The sequence below is a fragment of the Falco naumanni genome, chromosome 4 (assembly GCF_017639655.2).
Source record: "Falco naumanni isolate bFalNau1 chromosome 4, bFalNau1.pat, whole genome shotgun sequence".
Lineage (NCBI taxonomy): Eukaryota > Metazoa > Chordata > Aves > Falconiformes > Falconidae > Falco > Falco naumanni.
Window position 1 is genome coordinate 93,419,060 of NC_054057.1, and position 25,582 is coordinate 93,444,641.

Sequence of the window (25,582 nt, forward strand, 5' to 3'; positions counted from 1 at the left end):
TTCTACAACTGTCCTGTGAAGGCTGAAGTCACAGTGCTGAGAGAAAGTGTTACATTTCAGACAAGTAACTACACAGGCTGCAAGGACAAAGTCTCCTGAACAAGAGATTGACATACTGACGTGTGGAATCGAACTCCACAACTCGAGGAGAGTTATAATGCGGGTATGTTTGTTTATTACGGTGCCGCGTGCAAGAGGGATCGCTCCTCCTAACTTGCACACCGCTTCAACAAGCAGTCCGATATTTATTACACAAACTTATGCATATACATAGGGTTTTCGAACAGTCAACATCTCCTCCGTCTGACGCCTCTACAAGATGTACTTTTCATCTCCTTGGTCAGTTACCTGACGTTTTTATCTTCGTACACATTAGCAGTCTTTGTTATTTAGTTTCTGTTATCTTAAAACATCTGCTAACTAACGATTAGTCCTTCCTTATTGTCCACTCTAAACAATCAAGCTAATACATGCCCACTGGGCTGGTTTTTATCTGTATCAGCATGATCCCCAGGCGGGGGGATCCATCTTCATTGGGGTGGGGGCCTTTTGAGTAGGAAGTTGCTGATCTCCTACTACCTCCATTATTTTACCTTGTTTTATTTTCTTTTAGCAGTTAGCACGTCCTCGTCAGAAGGCTCCTTATTGACATTCTTGTTGAGCTCATCTACATCGGTACTAATTGTCCCTTCTCGAAATGCGAAGTGCTAAGCTTCGCTCTTTCTCGGGTGTTAATGTTTCTGTTATCTATGTAGCTTCAGTCTGCAACAGAGTTCTAGGTTTTTCACTATATCAGTACTGTAAATGATGGATGTCCTGCAAAAGGGGTGAACCTCCAGCTGCACAGCTTACTCTGTAAGGGCAGGTTTACTTTTAGGATAAATCTTCCTCGAGCTGGTCCTTTGCTACTTAAATGGCATTCACTTGGCAGTGAAACTATGCAGCCTGGCCCTTTTATGCTGCTGTCACCACATGCCTTCACTAGTGGTGTCCCAAAAAGTCCTTTGCCTTAGTATCAGTGAAAATGCAATGAATGATTACTGTTTCAGGATTTCATCCAACTCAGATTCTGAGCAGATGCAAAAATATAAATTACTTCATGGTATGAGAAAATAGCAATACCAAATGAGAGACTACAGAAAAACCACAATGCATGAACATATGCTCTTTTCTGAGAATATACATACTACAATAAAACCCTACCAAACATTTAAAAAAAAGAGTACCAGTAGCAACCCCCTAAAATCCTCAACCTGTACAAATGTGTGATTTTATACTGTCAATAAAACCTATTTCATATGCAGGAGATGTGTCAGCAGTGTCTGCATAAAAATACTAAGGTAAACATTATGAAATCTGAAAAACATTCTAAGATATTTTTAGAGACTTTTCCCCTTGTTTCTGTGACATGCTGTAGTATACTGCTTACCTGCCTCCTTGCACCATTTTCTTTCAAACTGAGTTGTGCAAATATCCACTCTTCCATGCCACCAGCATGCACACTCACCCAGAATCAGTTCCACTGCTGGACTGAAACAGAATTCCATTGCACAGCTTCAGATCAGCATTGCTGAATACACTGTTCAACTTTGGCAGCAAAGCAGTGGACTGGCCGCGATGTCAGTGTCTATATGTGATAGTGGCTAAGGAGATATTCAGTTAAACTCATGGCTTAGATCTAAAACAATAGTGACAACCAGCTTAAGTAAAACTTCACATATTTTAGACTTAAACAAATTTATCAATATCAAGCGTGTTTGGCATATTTTGTATTGCAAACACAGTAATGTGGCATTGTTGTTTGTATCAAAAGGCAAATCATTCAGAGGCCTGTACTATAATGTAACTCTGTAAGGAACTAATTTAAAGTATAGTTGTATTTTGAGAAAATCTTAAAAATGAAGCTTTCTTAGTGATTTTTTTAATGACAATTTCTAAGGTTGTGTCAGAGGTGCTATTTTCTGCAGCAGCCAAAGATTCAAGCATTAGAAGAGCCAGGTTCCTGGGAACAGGGCTGTAATGGAAGTACACTCTCTACAGATTAGACACAGTAAGAAAATTATACTCATGCTATCTAGTGAGTAATAAATTTTAAAAATTCACTGTCCTACAGCTGATCTAAAAACCCAGATGAAGGTTTTTGTATGCTACTTCTGGAGTGTAAATTGAACAACTCCAAGGGCTCTTAACCCCAGCAGATCCCTAGGAAGCTGTTCAAAAACCTGAAAGCAGCTTCAGCACAAAAAAAACCCACGTTTGCCACACATATAGCCATATGCAATGTGCCTGCCTCTGGACTACTCCATGGGCCACTGATCTAAGAACTCTCCTGCTTAGCAGTGGCAGGTCAGGCTCTTAGGTACTGATATTACACTCAATGTCCTTCAGTCACTAAGAAGCTAAACTGTGAATTGATCTCTCCCATGCAAGTTTTACATATACCTCCTGCAAAGCAAGTTGGACATCTGCCAAGCAGGTAACACCACAAAAGGTAACACCAAGAAACACATTACATATTTACATCCCTGCCTGCTACAATCTTATTCTTGTAAAGACTATTGCAAGTTTGATCCTGAATTTATAAGGACCACCATCCTGCCTCTAGAGACCCATGCTGTTATCCTCATCTGAAAAAGGACAGAAGGTCTTCATGATCTAGGATCCTTACCTCCTCTGGAGAAATAAAATGAGAAGCTTCATTATCTTTGTAGAATGGAAACTGCAAGAGGAAAGAGGGACAATAAAACTATGAAGATAACATTGTATTATGAACACAGTACTTCTGTAAGTGAAATTGCTAAGGATTATAAACTCCTGGAAAATCAAATCTATGGGGAAAGAAAACTCAGATTAAAATGCATTAGATTTGGAGGAATGCTTCAGTCCACTTAGACAAAAGAAGCCAAAATACTTGTTTTTCACTTCTTTTCAAATTTAAAGGGAAGAATAATATGCATTTTACTCAAGCGTACAATGATATTTTCTATTTCCATCTCGGGAAAGGCCCTCAATTATAATTTACATTGTTCATCTACACTGATTTTTTTCCAAGTGTAAGTCTGACAATTAAAGAACTACTTCTAGTTGTTTATAACAATTATGGCACTGGCAATTCAGACAATGGAAATAGTTATGTATTATATTGTATTTTATAATATATTTCATGGAGGAATATATTTCTGATTGAAACATACACCTACTGCATTTCCATTTGTTTCCTGGGTAGAGAAACACTTTTATTCCTCTTTTTACTTGTTAAACTAAATGCACATTTTGTATCTGATTACCATTTTTATGTACATGCCAATTATATATCTAGAATATAGCATGTATTGTGTCTGTGGGATTATGCGAGATTTACTTGTTATTATTAGCCATGTAGAGTCAATCGCCCTTGTAAATTGCAAAGCTTCATGTTTCTTTTTTTCAAAGGGATAGCAAGTCTTGCTAACTACTTGCCCAAAACATTGTAAGTAATTGTAGATACTTGCATTTTCATTCTTCAGTGTTCCATTAAACATATAGCAGCCAAATTCACTTCTTCATTAGAAAGATGCGCCAGAAGAGGTAGTCTTTTTACATTTCTAGATAAGACTTTTTCATTATAGTTCTAAAAAACTCAGTATGCTTTCTATGGAAGAAAGCAATGCAAATTTCTTAGAGATGCTTCTTCATACTTAATTTGGGATGGAAAAGCCGGGTGGCTGATGCACCAGCTTTGTCGCTGAAATCAGCATATAAATATTCCTCTTACAAGGAAAGTATTACCAGACAAAAAAGGCTGGGAGTTCTTAGACTCTAAAAATATAATTCTGAGGCAGTCTTGGAAAGTGTCAGTTAGGCAAGAATAAACTCTCTGATGAAACATCATCTTTATCTTTCATAGACTTGTCATGCAAATTTAAATATACCCAGAGAAGATGGCGCCTACTGGTTCATAACTCAGCTTCCTGTCCAATATTCTTACTATAGATTGCATTGGCAAGGTCCAGAGGTTAAATAGCGCTGTTCTCTGGAAATGCGTCAAAAGTTTCTGAGGACTTGATCAAGGCCTTGGTCCAAGTCAAACCAGCATCTGAAATTAGATTTCATTAACTTCTTAATATAAAAAAATGCATTTTATATGCCATACATCTTCAATTTCTGCATGTAAAAAACTGGGACATAAGAAAATTTAGGCTGAATATTAAAAACATCCATCAGTTTTAGATCAATGGGGAGAATGATCTATTTGGAAGCAACTATTTAATTTTTGTGCAGTATTTAAACTGCTGGTTCAGTTCTTTACAAGAGTGAAGATGTTTTCTCATGAAAAGATGGTATATTCAGTGGATTTCCCCCAAGAAGAATCAATCTTTATTAGCTTGAAAGATTGTTTGTCTTTTTTTTTTAATAAAAAAACTTCATTAGCAGAGGTTACATAATTGTTTTTTTCCCGTCAGGAAAAACGTTTGAATGCATTTCAGAGGAGGCCGGGAGAGGAAGAGTCAGAAGAATTTAAAAATGTAGAAGATTATCTGGAACCAGAATACCTTTCATGGTCTAATGACAGAAAAATCAGATTAATCCTACATTAGGTGCTATATTTAAAGATAAGTAAATTATGGCTTTTCAACCAATTTTTCTGCTTTTAGCAATTTTTTGAGCTGCCTGTTGTATTTTCTCCTTAATGCTGCTGTATTTCTTTTGATTCATCAGGATTGACTTTTATTTACATTGTCTGTCTTGTTTGCATTTATCCGCTGTCTTAGAAGAGACTTATGTAACTGGGAATTCCTATTCTGATGTGCTGGCGAGGTCACTCTTCCATTTATTTCTGCAGTCCTCCACTTTGATGCATTTTGGTTCTTGAAATCATTTTATCCTTACCACCTCACCTTACATTAGGTCCAAACCTTCTATTCCTATTTACTCAGTTCTTAACTTCATTCTGTCCTCTCCAGAGGTATTTGTTCTCACTGCATGCTTTACTTACACACATACAGGTATTTCTTATATACTGAGTTGTGAGACAACTTACTTTCAGCAGTATCTGACCACGTTAGAAACCAGTTTTAGGTATGGCTGCAGCTATCATGAAGGGGAGAAAAGCTGAGGTTAGGCAGGCAATCCTCACACTGCAGCACCCCGTTCTCTGACTAGCATTCCATAGATGTATCAGAATGACAGTAATTTGAGGGTTAGGATCTGCTCAAATACTGCTTTTCTCTCTGGAGACCCTTAGACCTCCCTCAAACCAGGACATCAGGCCCACCAAATCATCACTTTTGCTTTAACGTAAAGCCTGCCAGGAAGGGCTGTGCTCGCTGGCGCCCGTGACGCCCGTGAGGGAGCGTAAGGGAAGGCCAGGCCTGGTGGGTGGTAAGGGACCCTTCCCAGGCCTTACATCGCTCACTTATCGCCGCCACTCTACCCCGTCCCTTCCATTTTTGTTTTCTTCCAAAGGCGGGGAGCGGCGAGAAGGGCGGCCCCTCAGGGAGGCGGGAGGACCGGGGCGGGGCAGCCCGGCGGGGCGGCGCCGTTTCCCGCGCTCCGGAGCCGCCTGACGCATGCGCGTCCCCTGTCTCAAAGCCACGCGCGCGCGGTGAGGGCGGGCAGCGGCGGGAGCTGCGCGGGCGCGGTGAGTGGCGGCGGCGGAGCGGCGGCGGGTGGGCCTGGCCTGAGGGCAGCGGCGCGGCGCTGTCCTGTCCCCGCCGGCAGCCGCAACTTCGGAGGGCTCCGTCACCTCAGCAGGTCTTGGGGCGGGCGGCAGCGGTTCGCGGCCCTCAGCCAGGGTGCGGGTCTGCTGCAGGGAGTCCGCGCGTGCCTGCCTGCCTGCCTGCCTTCCTTCCTTCGTCGCGTCCCCGCTGTCTTAGCGGCTTCTCCGCCTGTCCCGGGGTCGACGGGAGTACGGCCGAGGGGCTTCCCTCTTGTGTGCCCCGCGGCGCGGCTTGAGAGTCCGGTTTGAGCCGGTTTAACGGGCAGCGGGGGGGAATTGTGCCCTACTGTAACGACTCTGAGGGAAAGCAGGGCAAGGCGTTCGTCCCTTTTCCCGCCAGCTCCTGCTGCAAGGGAAAGGGTTCAGTTCTACTTGCTGTTTAGTTTTTGTGTGTGTGTTTTTTTCTTTAATTTTGATGTTTTGTTCTCTGTGGTGCATAGCTGTCTCTTTTACAGAAAAGGCAGGGAAGGTTAATTATTTTGGAGTACCTGACTTTAGCTTGTGGCCAGCGCTGCTGGGGACTGGAAACTCGGTGGTTCTGAGATTGTGGTCTGGGAAATACCAGGGATTTGTGTGCGAGCTTCCAGGTTGTTTTGGGGTTATTTGTGTTAGGGCTGCCACAAGTGCAGCAGCGCTGAGAAGCTCAGAGCAGGAACAGCTGGGCCTGGCTTTGGGGCTACTGTTAAAATTAAAAAAAAAAAACCAACCCCAAAACAAAAACAGACCTCTGATTTGAGAGGATAAAAATGATACAGGTTGGCATATTGTTTTGAAGGGTCTAAATGAGCTAGTGGGTTTTTGTTACCTTCTATCCTCTGTTGCACAGCGTGTGGTGCTTAAGTGGAGAAAGCCCTCAGCAATGTAAATCACTGTGCAGGTGTTCTTTAAGCCAGGTATTTCCTGTCTAGTTTGAACTCAATAAACACGTGGCAGGTTCTCAGCTTGGAATGGATGGGAATGTTGCCCTGGAATCAAGTGATGCGGTGAAATGGGGAGTTTCAATTTTTTTTTTCATACCTGTTGAATGAGGTAGATCATCTGTATTTTAAAAAAAGGGTAATCGGTTTGTCGCAGAAATATTTAGGTTGGAAAAGACTTTCAAGATGAAGAGATAAAGGGCAACTGTTAACTCAGGACTGCCAAGTCACCTCTATTTGATTTCCTGTGTATGTTCATGAAATTGTCAGAATAGGTATATGTTTAATAAAGATAACTGTGGAAGTCAAAAGTAGCTCTTTTCCAGATAATAGTTCTGTTTTGCAGGTTTTGGTAAAAATATTTTTGACTTGCCCCCCCCCCCCCCCCAGCTGTATTCTAAGTTAAACTTGAGAAATTATCTTGCATTTAGAAGCTATTGAAGAGGCAGACAAGTTATATATAAGGTGAATGGTACTGTATAAATTCCTTCTTTGATGCTAAATATATACACATGCCCATGTACGTATGGTTCTGATGGATGTTTATCTAAATTGCCCTTAAAAACACCTGGTGAAGGAGATGCCAGATATCCTCTAATCCTCTAGGTAATTTAATTCAGTTACAACTACTGTATTAGTTATGTTTTCTCTGACTGAATCTTCAGAAGGAATGTGAGGTTCTTAGGATACTTCAAGATTTGTGAAAAGCCTGCAAACTGATCAAAACAGTAAGCATGCTTGCATTGGACATCCTGAATGTGTCAGCTGCTCATGTTTAAACGGTTCAGACAGCTCTTGTGTCACAAGCCCACCACAAAGGAGCATCTTTCTCTTACTGTGATTGTACTATTCCAGTGGCTTGTGTATTAAATTTGAAGTGAAGAGCCGTATGTTCAGATAATCTAGGGTATACTGAATCTGTTGCTTGTATTCTGACTAATATGTGTATGAATTATAAAATACAGCTCTTAATTTTTTTGAAATATTACTGTTTGTCAGTAACTTCTAGTAGTGGTTTGTGATCAGGTCAGTAATGAACTGTAAAGATCTAACATCCACTATGTATGAAACTGTAAACAGCAGTTGCAAAAAGGTGCCACATTCTAGGACTGAATTTAGTGTGTTGTTTGTATTGAATTTAATAGGCACTTTCCTGTGCTCCAGACGTTTTGCCTTCATGCGTGTTCAACTGTTTCATTAAGGTGCAGAGAGGTGGTACCTTCAAATTATTGGTAACACTTTTTTGTTTGTTTAATTGCTGTTGTCATGAGTGTTTTCTTCTTGAGCATGTGGAAGATAATTCTGTGAGAATCTGATACATTGTTCTTAAAGGATTTTGAAGAGCCTCTATTTGCTGTCATACATTGGAGACTACAATAATCTTCTCTTGTTTTCCTGTTTTGATAGGGCCACACAGCCAGTGGTTGCTTCTCCTGGCTGGACTCATAATGATAACTCCAGCTTTTGAACTTACCCAGGATCCGGATTTTCTTACAATAATAATCAAAGTACCTTATGCCAGACCTTCAGAGTTTGATGTGTATGTTGAAGGGGAAGACTTTAAATTTTATGTTAAGCCATACTTTCTCAGGTAAGTAGTGGAAGAGTTAAAAAAAAAAATAAAGTAAGTCAGAGAATGAACTTCATTTTGGTCTCTTCAGAATGCTCCTCATCTGCAGCTTTTACACTGTGGTCTGCAGACAGCCTGTTTCATGCAAAGAGTTGTTTTTATGGATCTGGCCTCTTTGTTTCTAGTCATTAAATAACATTTAAGGGAGTTTAAAGAAAGAATTTTATAAATCTACAATAGATTGTTAATTGTAAAATGGCAAGACAATTCTCTGGATATATGTGTGCCTCTTCCCTGTTGAGAGCCAGATACAGTATATTTGGTAAAGAATGGATTTTGATACACTTGTAATAATATAAAGGGAGCAAAGTCATGTGGGTGGAGGCAGTAGGAAGTGAGGTTCTGTGCTGTCTCTTCCTTTTCTACAGAGTAGTAGGAAACTTGCTAATCTCAGTGTTAAAAGTGTTAAGGGAACCTAAGGTGTGCAAGAGCTGATGAGCTATTAACTTTGTCCTGTATTCTTGCACATGCTTCCATAATATGCATTAGTAGACCAGCCGCAAGGGGTTTTAGTGGACTGATAGAATGCAGTGACTCAGGTGTTCTGAATAAGAAATACAAGAACTTTGGATGACTTCTCATATTCTGTCACTGTGGGTTAGCTTACAGTTCTTAAATTGCAGTATTTTCAAAGTGTTGCATGTAGTGTCGAGAGTGTCATGTCTGTGGTGGCTGTGACCTCATCCAACCTGGGAAACCAGGAGTCACAACTTCTATCTTACTTTGGGTGCTGATCTCTTCTGCCAAGTTAGGGGAAAAAGATTTTGAAGTACATGGGAATTCAGCTGCGTGTCTCCCATTACTATTGGAAGGAGTCATGTGGTTAAGTCCTTTGTGCTGCTCTTGGAATGTGCCATACATTTTTATAGGCTGAGATGTAAAGTTATGGAATTAGTCAGACATTCAATGAGGTGCATCATTTTTTACCCACAGATTGACACTTCCTGGAAGAGTTGTAGAAGATGGCAGAGAAAAAGCATCTTACAATACAGACAAAGGTATTAGTTAATGTTATTAGTATGTGTATAATTTATAAATTACTAGAAAGTTAGTAGCGTTTTTCTTTGCTGCACTAGAATTGCATAGAACTTCAGTGAAGTGTATGATACCATAAATGTCAAGTTTCTCCTATGTCATGTAGTATAAAAAAAAATCTTGCGCAGGATTTATTGTATGTACTTAGGCCATCCTTAAGCACCAAGGATGTGTTCAGAGCTGTCCTAATAATGAAAACAAAAAGTACAAGTCCTCTTCGAGCCCTGTGGGGGCTAGATATGTTACTGTACCAAGATTGTTAGTCTAGTAAATCTATAAAGAAGTCAGGTAGTGCTGAGTAGAAATCAGAGAATTCTAAGGCAGTCTCTTGGCTACCTCTTAGGAGAGAAGACATTAGCGTTTCTCAACACCTTAGTGGAAGATATTTCTGGAATTAATGTATTCATTATTTATAAAATAACACGATGATAAAGGCTTTGCAAATACCAATTATAGGGTTTATTATGTGCTTGACTTAAGACAATCAGATTGTTGAATGTAGTTAGGTTCCTATGAACTTCTGCTGATTGCTTGATTGGTGGAAGGATTAGAAATGAAATAGCTTGTATTTTGTTGGTTTGTGTTTATGCAATGTGAGTCAAGAGGCTACAACTAGTTAAGTATTTAATGCTTTATTATCAGAATCTTTTATTTCTGAGAAGTTTGTGAAGTAAGGTTAAAAACATGCACAGAGATTGATGCTTAACAACATGCTACCTGCATGTGACCCAGTTTCTGTGAGCTTTTCATCAGAGGGAAAATGCACTTTTTTTCCAGGATATTTTAATGTAATAATTGTATTTTGATTTTCCTTTAAGGAACTTTTACACTTCAGTTACCTAAGGAGATTCCTGGTCAATATTTCAAGGGACTGGACATGCTGACATCTCTTTTAGCACCAAAGAAATTAAGAACAGCAAAACATTTAGTGGAGGAGATAGGTATGACAAAAAAAATCTTGTCTATCCTAGTGGTACATGTACATAGTGAAATAATTATAGATCTTCATAGTGAGATATGTGAAAAAATACATTACTTCAGTTATTGTCTAGTCCAAGGTACAGGAATGGTGTGAATGAATCTGAAAGTATGGATGAGCATAGAACTAATGTGTTGTATGTTATATACGCATCATCTTTCTAGGCATAGTTATGTTTACATTTTTCAGAAATGTGCCCAAGATGCTAATCCTCTGTAGATCTCTGTGCCCCTCTAGCGGCTGCGTAACGCACACACATTTGACTTTTGTGCTTTCTACAAGCTAGTACAACTGGACTTTCAGCTCGAATGGTAGAAGCTAATTAAAACCGCAGGTTCTAGTGGATGACTTACTTAACATCAGTATTTAACAGACAAAAATGTTTGACTGCCTGTGTTAAATTTTTTAATATCTGTCTTAAATAATTGATAATGTCACTTTACTCCTGTCAGGGTTCCCTTAGTAGAAATTGTGATCTTGTTGAAATCAGTGGAACAATTATTTCAGTCTTTGAGGGAGTATGCTTAAAAAATTTGGTGTTCCTGGTCTTCATTTTTGAAAGCAGGAGAACTGGGAGCAGGACTGATGAATTACTGATGGAAGCATTTGCCTGTATGACCCAGTGTTGTCTAAGACTTCTTAAAAGATACACTAAAAAGAGAAAGGCTTATTGTCTTATCAGTGTTTTCCTTTCTATTAGATCATATATATTTTCTATGTAATAATTATCTTTCTCTGACCGTGTGATTTTATTAAGGTGCCTCTGCCGAGTTGTCTGAGGAGGAGGAGGAAGAAGAAGAATTTGACTGGGAAATGGAGCAGACCCCTTACAAAGCAAGCACAGAAAACACTCTACTAGTACAGTACTGTTACGGATTCGGGAATATGCGGTCAGGGGTGTTCCAGCGTCTGCAGGTAGATGCATATTTGTCCTATCATAAAAGTTCTGGGTAACTTTCTCATTAGGTGGGCTTCCTGGCTCACTTCATAGTTGAGAGAGGATCATTAGGTGACTGTTTTCCATTAGCGTGTTCTGTGACTGAGAATATTCTGCTTTTGCCTGTGGTAGTAAAGACAAATCCTTGTTCTTGCAAAGGTAGCAGGTGGTTGAGACAGAGTTAATCTTGTAGCAGAGTCAACAGGCTGATCTGTTTCTACAGCGATTGCAGTGTTGGAGGAAAGGGTTGAGTGGGGTCCTTAGTACAAATGGCCTCAGGAAGTGGGCTGCTGTCACCAACATGGTTCAGCTAGCCTGTGAAGACACAGAGAAAAAGGCCTGTATGAAGTAGGCCATGTGCCAGGTGAATAGTTCTGGCAAGCTGCAAACAGTCTACAGGCTGTTAACAGTGTGCTGTTAACACTTCTGCTTTATATTTGTTATTGTCTTCTATTCAGACTTCAAATATACTTAACATTGGTGTAGAGTATATTTCAATATACTTTTGAATTACAAAGAAATTACACAATGAAAAAAAACACATAAAGCTGGCTAATCTATAGGTCCTGTTATTGTTGTGGCACTACATTTTTTCACTGTGAAATTCATGGTAATTATATCATGTACTTTTTAATTTAGACTTGATTTTTCTCGCAAGGCAATAACTTTTGAAGTGTGTACTTTTCAAGATGTCTGCCCACCTGTTACCTGTGAGATTTACTAGGGTTATGCTGATGTGCTGAAATTGCTTTTGTGGATTACTTGATAGGATAGGAGCTTTAAAATGAAGTTACTTTGTTTTTGTGCATTCAGCAGCTTCTTTAATTCACAAATAGATTGAAGCTAATCTGCAAGCTGCAGCATGCTAGGTAGTACAGTAATACAGTATACACAAGTTCTAATTGCAGATGGTAACTTAATTTTTTGTGGTGTTCTTACTTAGAGCAATTGAAGTTGTAGCTGTTACACAGTTACATAATTGCTTTTAACTCATAATTGCATGAATTGTGTTTTTGGAGTTTGGAGCGGAAGGGTTGCTATTCAGGAGAAAGTATTTACATTCTGTTAGGGTATATACACTGTTTTATTACTGTGAAATTAATGAAGTTTCCCATCAGCATTAATGTACTGCTGCTTAATGATGCATAAAACGACAATGCAGTTGCCCATTAATGAATGTATGGCCACTTCAGAGTGCAAGAATCTCAAGTCACAAGAACCATAGCTATGATTTTTACCTTGTTGTGGTTGTTTGCTTTTGTTAAAGACTGCAAATTTTATCATAATGCAAAATAATGGGCCTGTCTTATGATAAAACAATCTGAGTAGACTTCATAATATCATGGAATTCTAAGGACCTTCAAATAATTGAATTTCCTTGGAATTCTTATGCTTTATTTGTACAATGGAGCCTGAATTTGGAAGATTTAAAAGGGAGACTGAAGAGCATCTAGGGATTTCAGTGTAATGCTGATGAGCATTCTTCCTAAACTCTTACTAAATAAATGTTGCTTGTTATACCTGTGGCTGGGTCCTATACTTTCCATTGCATTTACAGGATGAATTCAGTGATGTTGTTGACATTAAGCATCCAGACCAGACTCCTGTAGATGAACGCAGGAAGAAACGCCTGGCAGCTGAGGCTGCCAAGTTTGACTCTGATCATTACTTGTGAGTATTGAAGACATTCACTTTTTCATAAAAGATTGGTTTGAAGATCACTTTCAGAAGTAACAACTTGAGTTTTTATTTGCCTGTTTCTTTGTCTCATCACAGCAGGCCATAAAAGGGTATTCTTAAGTATGACACTGACACAAGATACTGCTCATCTGTTTGGGGGTAACTCGACTGCTTAATTACTGCTTAAGGCTGTGTTCAAGCAGGGGCTGCTATGAACTGTTGAACGTTGTTTTGTAGTTCATCTGTTCAGCAGCTGAGTAGCGAGTCTCTGCCAGCATAGTGGCTTGTAGATAGATGTCAGGACTTTTTTTTTTTCTTTTTTTTTTTTTTTCTCTGTGAAACAAGGATTACTGAACTGGCTTGGTCTGAGGAAGAAAAACTTGTTTTGAAGTTATGAAGACTTTGTCTAGGCCACCATGGTTTTTGCCTCCCATCACATGAAACCTGTTTGACAGCAGAACAAGGAAAAGATTCAAACCAAGACTTAGTGTTTTTGTGCCTTCTACATTCTATGTAATGAAGGTGTAAATGATTCTTTGTACCTTTCAAGTTGGAGTATTTCAGGTCTAGTTAGGTTCAGAAACTTCAATAAAGTAAATTGAAGGCATGAGATCTGTTAATTATATGGTGATTGCTGCAAGATTGATTTGGTGGGACAAGAGTCTAGTCCCCAGTAGGGACAATTAGTATTTGTGGTATGTTTTGTTCAGGGAGAGGTAGGCTTGATCCATTTCAAGTTGTTTCAGAAGATATCTTTGCAAACTTGGCCTTTTTCCCCAGGCAGGTGTTTCAGAGGCAGCTGTATGTCTTTCTGTAGCACGTAAAAATTAGAAACACTTTCTTGAAACTTCAGTTGGAAGCACATTTCACTAGAATTGAGGTAGTTCCTAACCTATAATGTGATGCAAATTATGGTAATTGTAAATTTCCATCTTAGACCCTGTATTCTGGCCTGGTAGGTGAGCTACAAACAGTTTAGTTTAATGGGTGTGTTTTAGTTGCTTCAGAACAGATGATACCAACCTTTCTTCCAGAAAAATTGTTTTCCTGTGTACCCTGGTAAGGACATCTCTGGGGGAAATGGTGGCAAACGAGTGTTCTGTTGCTTTTGAGAGAAATGTATGCTGGCTGATATCTAAGTTACTTGATAAAGACACTGAAGGAAGGCAACAAAAAATCTGTCAGTGTGAGAGTAAAGCTAATTACATTCTGTGTTCAGTAGATTTGGCAGTTTTTATTGTGATTAAGAATGTATTACATATCTGTGGTTTTTTTTCAAATCTCACTATTTATACTATTGTTCGGTGTGAAGAAAAAGCTGAAATGGTAAGAGGAGGCTTAGAAATCGAATCCTTTAGTATAAATCCTCCCAGAATTACTATATTGAGATTTTTACCACAGCGGCTGAGATGGAGGTAATTTCTCTTCCAGAATTTATGTACAACTCTTCATTTTTCCACCTTGCTACAGCATGCCCTTGTTTACCTAAAATAGGCATGGGGATTGACTTTTATTGTTGTCCTTTAGCTACATTCCCTTCCTTCCCAAAGTATACAGACTTAAAGTGGGAGAAGTTCACAGTAAAATCAAGTTTGCTGCTACTGATATTGTGTGAGAAGTATTCTCTTTGGAATGGTTTCTTTCAGATATATCCAGAACAATTCGGGTTTCTTCACCTTCATGTCATGCTGCAAGGTCAATGATTTCCTAGGCTGCTTATGTGGCTCAGGAAAGCTGGAAAAATAAAGGAAGGGGTACTGTAAGAAAGAGAATACTGTTTATGCTTTTATTAGTTTCTGGTTTTAAGTCAAAGAACTTATTTCTAATGTATGGAAAATGTCCTGGAGCTAGGTCGTGTATACTAAATGTATGGCTTAAAATATACCCACATACACTATAAACTGAAATAAATAGCATGTGACTTTTTTTTCATTTTTTTTCAGAGCTGATTTGTTTGAAGATGAAGCCATTCAGCATGTTTTAAAGTACAAACCATGGTGGGTTGATGCTCATAAAAAAATGACAGCCTTGCAGGGAGAAAGTCATCAGGAGCATAACACACATAAATTTGGTGAGAACATATATATATTTATATATATACACACACAAAACCACTTGTTGCTTGAATGGTACTTGTTGTGATGACTGTTATGTTCTAGGTGCCTGTTCTTACAGAAACAAGGATGGTTTTATCCTACAATCTGCAGTCTTAACCATTTTTAATAGAGGAATATTCTGTTACATCTCCTGTCTGCAAAGAAGTTATTTTTTTTCTGGGGACGGTTATATACTGAAATCTTTGAGGCAGTTGTCTGGAGCAGTTGACAGTATATTGTAAAGTGGTCATTTAATCTTAAGCATTTCTGTTAATTATGTAGTGTAGTGTGTGATTTCTTAATACTTCGTCTGCATAACAAATTTTGGAGTTAACTGGTCATTAAGGCCATTCTAGAATTTCAGGTATCAATGAAGAAAAAGTTTACTTTCAAGGACATGTTGTAATCCTTAGGATTTCAAAGGAGCTGGTAGTGTCAGTAAGTCATGGCATCTGAAATCAAATCAAACTTATCTTTGTGCATTGGTTGTAGTAGCTAGAAAAGGGGTCCTTTGGTGCATCTCTTTTTGTCTTTTTTTTTCTCCCCTCCAGATTTTTTGAGTAACTGTTCTCCCTTTCCTAATTGTACTTTCAATGGAAAAAATAGTTACAGCTGTTTTTGTGCCCACTTCCAAATATGGTGCTGACAATTCATAGCACCTTTTCCAAGGATCAGCTGTGGAAGATTGTGCTATTTCTGATGAGCATGTCTTCTGCAGGATGTTTTATTTCATTTACACAGTACCACAGAATTTCATAGTATTTATTACTCTACTGTTACTCTTATGGGTCTTGGACTTCTTTCAAAGGAAAATCTTTGTGTCCTTTTAGAAACTAAAAGGGATGGGTTTAGGTTGAGTAGATGACTTTGTGATTGTATTGGTAAGAGAGAACTTGCTGTACACATCTGTATGCAGTGGTTGCAGAGAGCATTACAAGTTACTATTATGTATATACTTTTATTGTTCTTTGTTCATTTCCTACATAGTATGAAAATCCAATATTACTAAAACAGATAATGATAATCCCTTCACCAGAGGTTCTTAACAAATGTTAGTGCACTCATAATACCTGCACTTTCACATCTCCTACAGGAGAACAATGGAATTAGGGTAAATGTTGCATATTTTACTGTGAATATAATCTGATCTTCATTATTGGTCTCTTTTCAGCCTCTGAAGTCAGAAATTGTTAATTACATCTATCATAAACATTTGATTTAAAAAGCATTGGACAAAGGTGCAAGAGGCTTGAAAATAGAATAATGAGGGGTTCCTTTGTTTGGTTTTATCCATTCACTCCTTAGTAAATGAAACAAGCTAATGTTTGCCTGTGTTAAGGAATATAATGAAAATGAATAGCTGCTGGATGATTTCATTTGATAAAGAATGTTTGTACTCCAAATGGAAATTCTGAAGAAAACACAAATATATGTTGCTGGGTTTTAGCGGCAACAACAACAGACAAACTCCTTGAAAGCCTGGCAGGCCTGCTGCAAACCAAGTTATACAGAAAGTGGGGCTATGTAAATGATTTTTTTCCAAACCATTTGTTATAAAACATATATTTAATAAGAATGAGCAAAAAATTCAGCCTGACCTTCATATGGCTGAGTGAGGAGGCTCATGTAGTTCTCTCGATCTTGAGGAAATGTAAGTAATGTAAGAGGGCAAATGGTGTTTGGGTGAAGTTAATGACAACGCCTCCCCCCTTTCCCCTAGAAAGGCCATTGTTCTGGTAGCATTGTTAGTGCTGTTTGACTGGCAACAGGGACTAGGGATGGCAAGTGGCTGAAGATCTGAAACCATTGGAGGTTCTTTAACCTGTGTGAGTTGTGGTGAAAGAAACCACCATGAGAGGGAGTACAGGTTCTACTTGAAGATCTTTTATGAATGGAAGTGCAAAAGGGCAGGAGATGGGTCCAGGCTGTTGCACTTGGAATCTGATCATCAGTAGGATGAGTTCCCTGTGGTTTTCCATTGCTTTTGTACTTTATCCAATCAAAGGGGATGGTGCAGCTAATCTCAGTTACAGATCGAGGAATTTTTACAAGCTGAATGAAATTTGACTGCATTATCTGCATTAATATATATTCCAGTATGCACGCTTAGTAAATCGAAGTGACATAGAAAAGGCACATAAAAGAAAGATGGACTGTGCTAGGTGAAGGACCTTCTTTACTACTTGAGAATTTTTATGTTATTTTCACTAGAACTGGGTAGAATTCTGACTGCATTAAGCCAAGATGTGCTATACAGCTAGAAGGATAAGTAGGCTGTTGTTGGTACTAGAGTGTGCTTGTAGTAAAAAGCCTTTGAACATTAGTGTTTAGCTATAGAAAGCCGAAGTGTACTTGAGCACAGAAGCTTTAGGGGCACAGAAGTTACATGTGTTGCAGTATGTTTCAGGGTGTTTTATGATGTGCAGTGATTCTTTGAGCCTGTATGTGCATGTATCCTGCTGCAGGTAGGTGTAAAGTCAAACCATTTCATTATAAAAATCAAAAATTTCCCCTGTGCACTTTTGAACCTGTTTAAGGGCATAAAGGAGGAGGGGTTGAAACCTTCATGCAGTTTCTTTTCATTGCTTATGGAAAAAAGGCATAAAAAAACCAGTACCCAGATTTTGTACTCTTCCCGAGTTCCAAATGCATGTCCTGTGCTAAGGAAAGCATCAGAAATAAGGTCATTTCCATAATCTTCCATGATGAGGACTTCCAAGTATACATCTTGTAAAGAGACTTCAAATATTGGGGTGTCTAAAATGTGGACAACTAGTGGTAGGTGGACTGCCATGACCAGTTTGCAGAAACACTTTTCTGTTCTGTTCTGTTTGAAGAAAAGTGATATTCTTGATCAAACCTGTGCTGTTCAAAGCTGTTACACAAGAACATAGAAACAGAGAGACAGAATGGAAGTTGCAAGATGCCCAATGTGCAGCAGCTTGTACTGCAGAAGTCTGCTATCCTCAAACATGACATGTTGTGTCCTTTTAGAGGGTTGTTTATGGAAGGTAGATGACTGGTAAGACAAGAAGGTAGGAATGGTAATGTTAAAGCTGATGGTACATTACAGTACAGGCTACCACAGTATTGGAGTGTCAGCGCTAGAATTTGACACCTGGTACCTGTATTAGAGTCCCTGTATTTTGTGCTCTGTTACTGCTCTTGTTAGGGAAGTTCCCACCTACATGGTGTCTGTGGAATCAGGAATGTCACTGGGAACTGACTCCTCAAGTTACCATGTGGGAAGGAGAGTATTTCACTGTGTATTGTCTCTTCTTGCCCTTTGTGGGTTTTTTGTTTATTTTCTTTGTAGGCTGGTCAATCACCAGGCAGCTAAGATGATTGCTTTTGCAGTATGGCTGAGGAACAGAAGAAATACTAGAGAGCAGGTTTCACTGTCATGTTTGTATCAAAATACCATTTTTGGAGTGGTCATTTTCTAAAGCTGAAAGGCCCAGTTTTTGTTCACACTTAAAATATCTAATAGAAGTCAAGTAATACTCCATGAAGCCTAACTAATTACACAGACTTTCCCATGAGGGAATAAAGCTTTTGGAAAGCTCGGTTGCTGCTGCTGAAGTTTACATTAGAGTCTTGCTTCTGCAGATTCCAGACAAAAGGTTTTGTATTTTGTAACAATCACATTCAACTCGGTTAAAAAATTCATTTTTATTCTACTTCAAATTGCTCTCTGCTGGCTGATGTCCTCCTTTATCTGGTGTTGCCAATACCTTAATTTACAGGGATAGAATGACACATTTTAAAACTTAGTATTGTAGCAGAATATTTTAGTTAACATTTTAAAAGGGGGGTGGGGTGGTGGGGGGCGGACAGGCAGGGGGATCAGTTCTGCTCAGTTACTTTAATTCCACAGCCATCTCGAAGGAAAGACTTGGCTTGATGGACCATAAGCCAAGGCTCTGCTTTCACTGGAAGGCCAGACTATCTGATTATCGGAGGCCCTTCCTGACCTATGCTTTCTGTAATTTTCTGAGTCTGACCACTGAGTCAGGGATCTATCTAGATAGCATGTTTTATCTAAGTTCTAAAACATGTGGAATTGTAAGTGTCATAGTAGTCTTGAGATAGAGATCTTACACTGGCTTGATTTAAGTGATACGGTCAGCAGCATAAAATATTGGTAAGACCATAACAAAACAATCTCTAGCTGTCAGACCTCACCCTCCCCTTTAGAGGTTAAGCTGTACTTTATTGACTGAAGGCAATTTGAAATAAGCATTTTAAAGTGATTAACAAGTAAGGGTAGTCTTTGTAGTCTCATCTATCAGTAATTTTGTATGTGGTTAGTTTCTCTGGATCCTTTAGACATATGTTAATACACAGTTATACTGTGGCTAGAAGAAACATGATTTTGGCACTAACAAATATAGAAAACACTTTAAAATCAAACTTCAGGAAAAATTGCGAAGTTAATATTGATAAGTAGCAGATACTGCATTGCATTAGATTAATTGTTGTACAGATTTTTAGATAGAACACTGGTAACGCAATGGTGCAAAAGTGTACTGGCAATATAACAGAAAATGTAATTAGAATTTCACTTGTTCTGTTAATCTTATACTATGTACTTTTGAATTGGGAAAACAAAGTAGGTGGTTGTTTTGACATGTTAATAATGAGTTTCAGGCCTGGATAATTTATTAATCAAGAACTTTAAGGAATGTGTAGATATTTGTTTGTAAAATTGAAGTATTCTCTCCAGAGGGAGAAATTTTATTTAGAACACCTGGCACTTTGCAGTGAGTTAATGAACATCTTGTAACACTTACCTTTGCGAACTATCTGGTCTGTCTTGTTTGCTGTTGTCTAGTAGAGTTGCAGTTTCTGTGTTTATGGTCCAGTTGTATGTGTTATGATGCTTCAGAAAGTTTGAATTTTAGCAGAAGAAAACTATCTCTTATATTTCATGAACTTCATCAAGCGTTTCTTTGCTTGCTGCTTAGAAGTATGGCTCACACTTACATATTCCTCTGGAATGTGGATTTCAGAGAATCTAACAAATATTTGTTATTAAAACGATAAAGTGAATTTTTTTGTTGTGTTGGACTGCATCTTCTCTCTGAAGAAAGTCATTTAATTTTGATCAGCTATGAGGCAGAAGCAAACTTCAGGTTGTGGTTGCTGATTAAGAAGAGTGCATTCTCAGAGGTGGGCCCAGTGCTGAATATACTGAGTTTCTGAAGGAGGGCAGTTGTATTCTTGATGCATGTGCATCTTGACTGCGAACTGTAGCAAGCACATTGAGGTAGGCTTAGAAATACAAGAGTGCTGGCATAACTATTTAACAGGTATTCTGTCTGTGATAATTCCTTCAAAGCACATGAGACTATTTAGCCTCTTTTTTTAATAAATCTTTATTACTGTAATCATCAGAAGTGATCTTAACATTTATAGATGTGATCTGCTGTAGTGGTCTTCGCTAACAAACTTTTGGCTGTTTGCTGTTCAGAATTGCTTTTCTATCTTTAGCTTTAGTTTCAGCTCTCCTCTTTTGTGCTTCTCTTCAGAGTGAAGCTGCTATTTGTGTATTACTTTATAATAAATTGTATTGTACTCCAGGAGAGGGTTTTCTAGTGGAAGCTAGCTGAAATTGGAAATGCCTTTTTTATTTCCAGTTGGACCATCTAACTGTAAACACCCTGTTGTGATACCTCATTAAACCCACCCTACTGTAGCAACTTACAAAGTGGTTTTATGTTTTTCAGAAGCTGTTTCTTTCAAATGTGCTACAAGGTTGCACGTATGGGTTTCTGGTTAATTTTAATATGAATGATAGAGGTGACTTGCTGAAGAATCAATGCAATTTAAGGGCTTCGTAAAGAAATTTGCTGTATACTGTAGATAGATCATCTGTATTTGTGATTTAAGGGGTGATGCTAAACTGCATTGTATTAACAGAAAACCAGAGTTAAACTGCCTTGGTCTGGCTAAATTGTCACTTTGTTATGAGATCATAGCAAGTGGAAGACATTTGCTTTCTCCAGAGGTTATAAAAGCAGGAGTTTCTTCTTGTGAGAGCTTGTAAATAAAGGGAGACTTGCTTGACTTCAGAGCAATATTCAAGGATCTGTGTCGGGGAGCTACAAAGGCTGACTCTACCCAGCTGCCTGTCGGACAGCAAGGACTCTTTGGGTACTCAGTCAGGGGTTATGAACATAGTAATGCTTAGCCAGTATCACATCCTCATCTTAGTGTTAACTGTTTTACATTTTAAAGTTTGTTAATCTTGCCTACAGCTTTTCTCTGCCCCCAGGTAAGTATGCCAGAACATAGTGACTCGAAAACGGGGTGATAAAAGAATAAATGATGAGAGATTCTGTTATTTGTAGCATTTTGGTTTTTGTTCCCCCTCCCCTTCCCCTACAAAAGAATAATTGAAATTCAATGAGTTAAGGGGTACATCGTGTATCTACCCTGGCACTTAGGGTTTATTTTGAAAGAGTAACAAGAGTGCTGCATTAGGCTTGTTCCTGTCCTCAGAGAAATCTCTTTCAATGAGTGGTATTTTAAACTCGGTTCCAGTGTGATTGGTGCTTGAACAAATCATGGGGTTGGACTTCGTCAGCGTAGCAAAGCATTAGCTGTCAAGCTAGTAGTATTACCTTCTGTGGTGTGACCAAAATGTGCGTGCTACATTTATCCTATTCAGTAAACTGGAGCCTGTTGACATGAAATGCCTGTGCTCTGGGCAGCCTGGATGAAAGTCTTAGCTCTGGTTTCCGGCTGTTTTAATTGTACTAAATGGCTTCTTGATTTACTTTTGAATTTGTTCAGACATGGCTTCCAGTTGGCTATCTTCTTAATCTCTACTGCTACTTCAAGGCAATTCTGCCATGCTTTCTGAAATGTTTTAAGTGCCCTTCAGAAGGATTAGTATTCAATATTCAGTCTTAGCTATCCATGTCTGTATCACTGTTTCTTTGAGAAATACTTTGATGGATTGTCACAGTATGCCTGCAGTGTTGTTGTCTTCATTATGCATCCCAAAGAGAAAGTACTGGGTAAGAAGATTCTTTGGGTTGGCTCAGTGTAACCATTCTTAACTAAATGAGGTACGCTGAAGATATAAAGAGCAAAATATGACAGGCACTGATGGTAGATACCACAGCTCTTTAGAAGGAGATGCAGTTTTCATACCAGCGTTGGTGGGGTAAGGTTTTGATGTTTGATCTTCCTCAAACACTGGAAGGCTGTTATCAGACAGCACAAGAAAAGCTCCTAAATCACACCTAGGTCATGAGTTGAAACTGGTGAAGCTTGGAAATACAGAACTGTATCTTTTTTTTTCCTTCCCTATTTCTTTAGTTCTTACCCTTTTCTACAATGACAAAATATGTTTTTGTTACCCTGTTTTTAGTTTTGTCTCATACAGTGTGGACTTAAACTTCAGTTTACTCAGATCCTGATTGTGCATTTATCTTCAAGATACTCACGCATCCACAGAAATCCTTGGCACGTTCAGAGCAGTTCAGAATTGCTAGTATGTACGTGCAGTACGTTGCACGGCTGGAACTTGACTTTGAAATCAAGAGTTTAATAAGAGTTTAATGAAAGTAAAAAATGAAAGTAAGAATGATTTAGGCTTTTTCTTGAGTGATGAGTGATACGTGATTAGTTACATGCTTCTTTTTAAAGTGACTATTGAAGTAGTATTGCCACCTATTAAAATGAACATGCCAGCTTTAAGTTTGTTACCAATTATTCTTTTACTTTTTATAGTTGTCTTCTCTGAGGAAGAGAGAGAGCAGCTGAGAAGATTCACAAATAAATCTTATCTTCTGGATAAAAGAAGTCGTTATCTTGTATATCTTGGTTTAATCGATATCCTTCTGGCGTATTGCTATGAAGTCTATGTCAATGAAGGAGAAAAGAATGTAAGTTTAAAAAAACCCTGTGTTTTAGGGACCTAGTATTGGACCCTGTACTGTCATTTAGCAAACATACCTTTTAAAATGAACTTGCTTCCGTGCATTAAAAATACATAATTGAGTAATTTAAAATTAAAGGCTTTCTATGTCTAGATTGAGCTGTTAGGATGCATGTGGGAATTAATAAGACTAAGTATTGCTGCTCTTCTGGAGCAGCTTTTTAGCTGTAGGTGAGAAGTGGAGTTGCAAGAGACTCCAGACAATTCTGTTTGTTTGTGATTTGTTCTGTGTTGTGATGTGTCTTGATTCTTGTAAATGCAGAATTCACAAATAATTATTATTTTTATGTTGATGGAACTGTACAAAACCACCATGTTTGACTATGATAATACCACTACTTTTTTGGATTCTGAGAAAGCATGGGAAATAATTTATAGGACTGAAACTGTAGTGTTTTATATAGGCTACCATTACATGCTTTTTAAAAATGTGATTTTTTGGGGGTTTTGTTGTGGATTTGGGTTTTTGGGTGTTTTTCTTGGGTTTTAGGGGTGTTTTTAAGCTTATGCACTGTGTATGGAAGGTGTCTTCTGAAGCATGCTAGAACCTGAAGTGAGGCATTTAAAATTTTAACAATTAATACGTATTTAAAACCAAAAAAAATCCTAATGCAGAGGTTTCTCTAGTAGTCAGTCACTGAATGGAAGTAGGAAGGCAAGTGTCAGTTTTCAAGATTCTGGTGTTTGTCCATGTCTTACACAAGCAGCAGCTACCTTTATTTTGTGTTCTGTATCTTAGTTTTTTCACAGGATATAAAGAATTAAGAAAATAGCAGAAGTTTAGAATGGATGCCATGCTGTTCTGTGGTTAGGTTGCTGTTTTGAAATAGACATGCTTCCCAGATGCAGCTCTGTGCCTAGCATCTCCTTGGCTGGTGTTAACCAATTAGATGTTTCCTCAAGGCTTTTAATCAAACTATTGGATCATATAATTGAAACCATTCTGACCATAGACTAAAATGAGGGCATGGGTTTTAGAATGGTAGGCAGAAATGTCGAGACCCACTTATTTGACAGAATAATCTAGAATGGTTGTTGTATCATGAGTTAGTGTTGCACAAAATCGCAAATAGCCGATGAACACAGTTGTACAGTTTGTTACTGATACTCACAATAACCATATGGTACATGTGGAAAACACACTGTGGGTTTTTTCTCCTTTTTAATAGAAAAACCAAGATTTTCAGGCCATGCAGATCTTTAGTAGAGCCAGGATTATATATCAAGGCTTCCTGGCTTTTTACCCTAATCACCTCACTAGACCACACTACCACACAAATAGTCTGAATCTGTCACATGTTAAAAACAATGATATTTCACGTGTACTGCTGGCTTTAGGACCCTCTCTGAAAGCCAAAAGTCTTGAGCCATTTTCAAAAAACAAAGCATTTTCGCTTGAGCTTTGTTGATTCAAGATGCTGTTGCTTGGTGAAAAGAGACAGAATTCCACTAAGATACTGGTTTTCTGTGATTGCTGTTGTATTTTGAAGCCTCTGTGCATGGGCTGCATAAGCCCAATATGGAAAACAATTCAGTTATTTAACATCTGCATTGCAATGTAATTTTTAATGCTGTCCTGTGGCCATTTCTATGCACATAATAAAATTACTGCTTCATATTCACAAAGGTTCTTAAATTACTGCCAGAATGTTATCTTAAACAGTTTGCCGGCAGTCTTGAATGTTGAATTGGATAATACTTGTTTTACGGTCTTCTCTTAAAACCAGGTTGAATCAGCTTGGAATGTCAGGAAGCTGAGTGCAACACTGTGCTGGCTGGAGGTAAGTTAAAACTTAAATTTTGCATCATGTGTTTGCTGTATTATTTGGTTTTGGTATTGTGTGTTGCTTTTGTGGAAAGCTTGCGCTTCAGAAGATACGTTAAGTGTATGTCCTCTGTTTAGTTATAAGAAATTGATTGTGACTTCTGGGCTCCCAGCTACTAGTAGCTTCAAGAGGCTGGAGTATGACCTTTTATGTATCTGGGTGCCAGGCCTTCTAGCTCATTCTGGAAAAGCTGAGGATAGGCACTACGAAAAAAGCTGCTTGTCTACACATTGTTCCTAGCTCTCCTGGGTTTGATTCTCAAGTCGTGATCTTTATTTAGGAAGTAACTGTAATTGTTCCTTACATCTATGCACAGTGTGTGTGTGCAACTCGATGCTTAGGGCAAGAAAATACAGCCTTCTGGCTCCTTGATCAGAAGTCATAGATACCTTCCCATTTAACTGGCTGAAGTATATCAAAATAAGAAGAGCATGAAAAGTAGGGAATGTAATTTCTTAGTCTTCTTGTGTCCTTTAAGTCCTACCTTGGATATATATTTTAATAACTTATGAAGATGGAAGCTTATTGCTCGCTTCTGGGGGTTTTGATTGCTGAGCCTTTCTTCAGCCTTCCTAGTTCATGAATGCACTTCTAGCTTGCTCTTTTTCTAGGCTGCAAATCAAGTGGCTTCTGGCTTCTCCTCCATTCTGCTGTGTGGCTTCAGAATGCATTGGAGAGTGTAATTGGGAAGCCCAGAAGTAAATGCAAACCCAATGATAGGAAAAGCTCTTAGAACTAGATCAAAAGGTGGTTTGGTTTTGTGTGGCGTTGTCTGTCCCCATATCCCCCCTCGATCATGGAAAAGTTGAATTCCATGTTCTTGTAGCAAAAAG

The 25,582-nt window shown here is 38.6% G+C and overlaps 1 protein-coding gene across 3 annotated transcripts in view; it reads left to right on the plus strand.

Annotated features, from left to right (window-relative positions):
- Positions 1-5,552: 5,552 nt before the first annotated feature.
- Positions 5,553-25,582, plus strand: part of SHQ1 (SHQ1, H/ACA ribonucleoprotein assembly factor) — a 51,303-nt gene continuing 31,273 nt past the window's right edge. For 2 of the 3 annotated variants that reach the window (XM_040591930.1, XM_040591932.1), the window contains exons 1-9: positions 5,553-5,620; positions 8,023-8,206; positions 9,179-9,243; positions 10,099-10,221; positions 11,017-11,174; positions 12,755-12,867; positions 14,820-14,947; positions 22,716-22,870; positions 24,651-24,704. In XM_040591930.1, the coding sequence (XP_040447864.1) occupies positions 8,064-8,206; positions 9,179-9,243; positions 10,099-10,221; positions 11,017-11,174; positions 12,755-12,867; positions 14,820-14,947; positions 22,716-22,870; positions 24,651-24,704 (939 nt within the window). In that variant the 5' untranslated portion in view covers positions 5,553-5,620; positions 8,023-8,063. Of the gene's footprint in view, positions 5,621-5,669; positions 5,734-8,022; positions 8,207-9,178; positions 9,244-10,098; positions 10,222-11,016; positions 11,175-12,754; positions 12,868-14,819; positions 14,948-22,715; positions 22,871-24,650; positions 24,705-25,582 lie in introns of those variants that run through there. The other variant, XM_040591931.1, reaches the window with a different exon arrangement.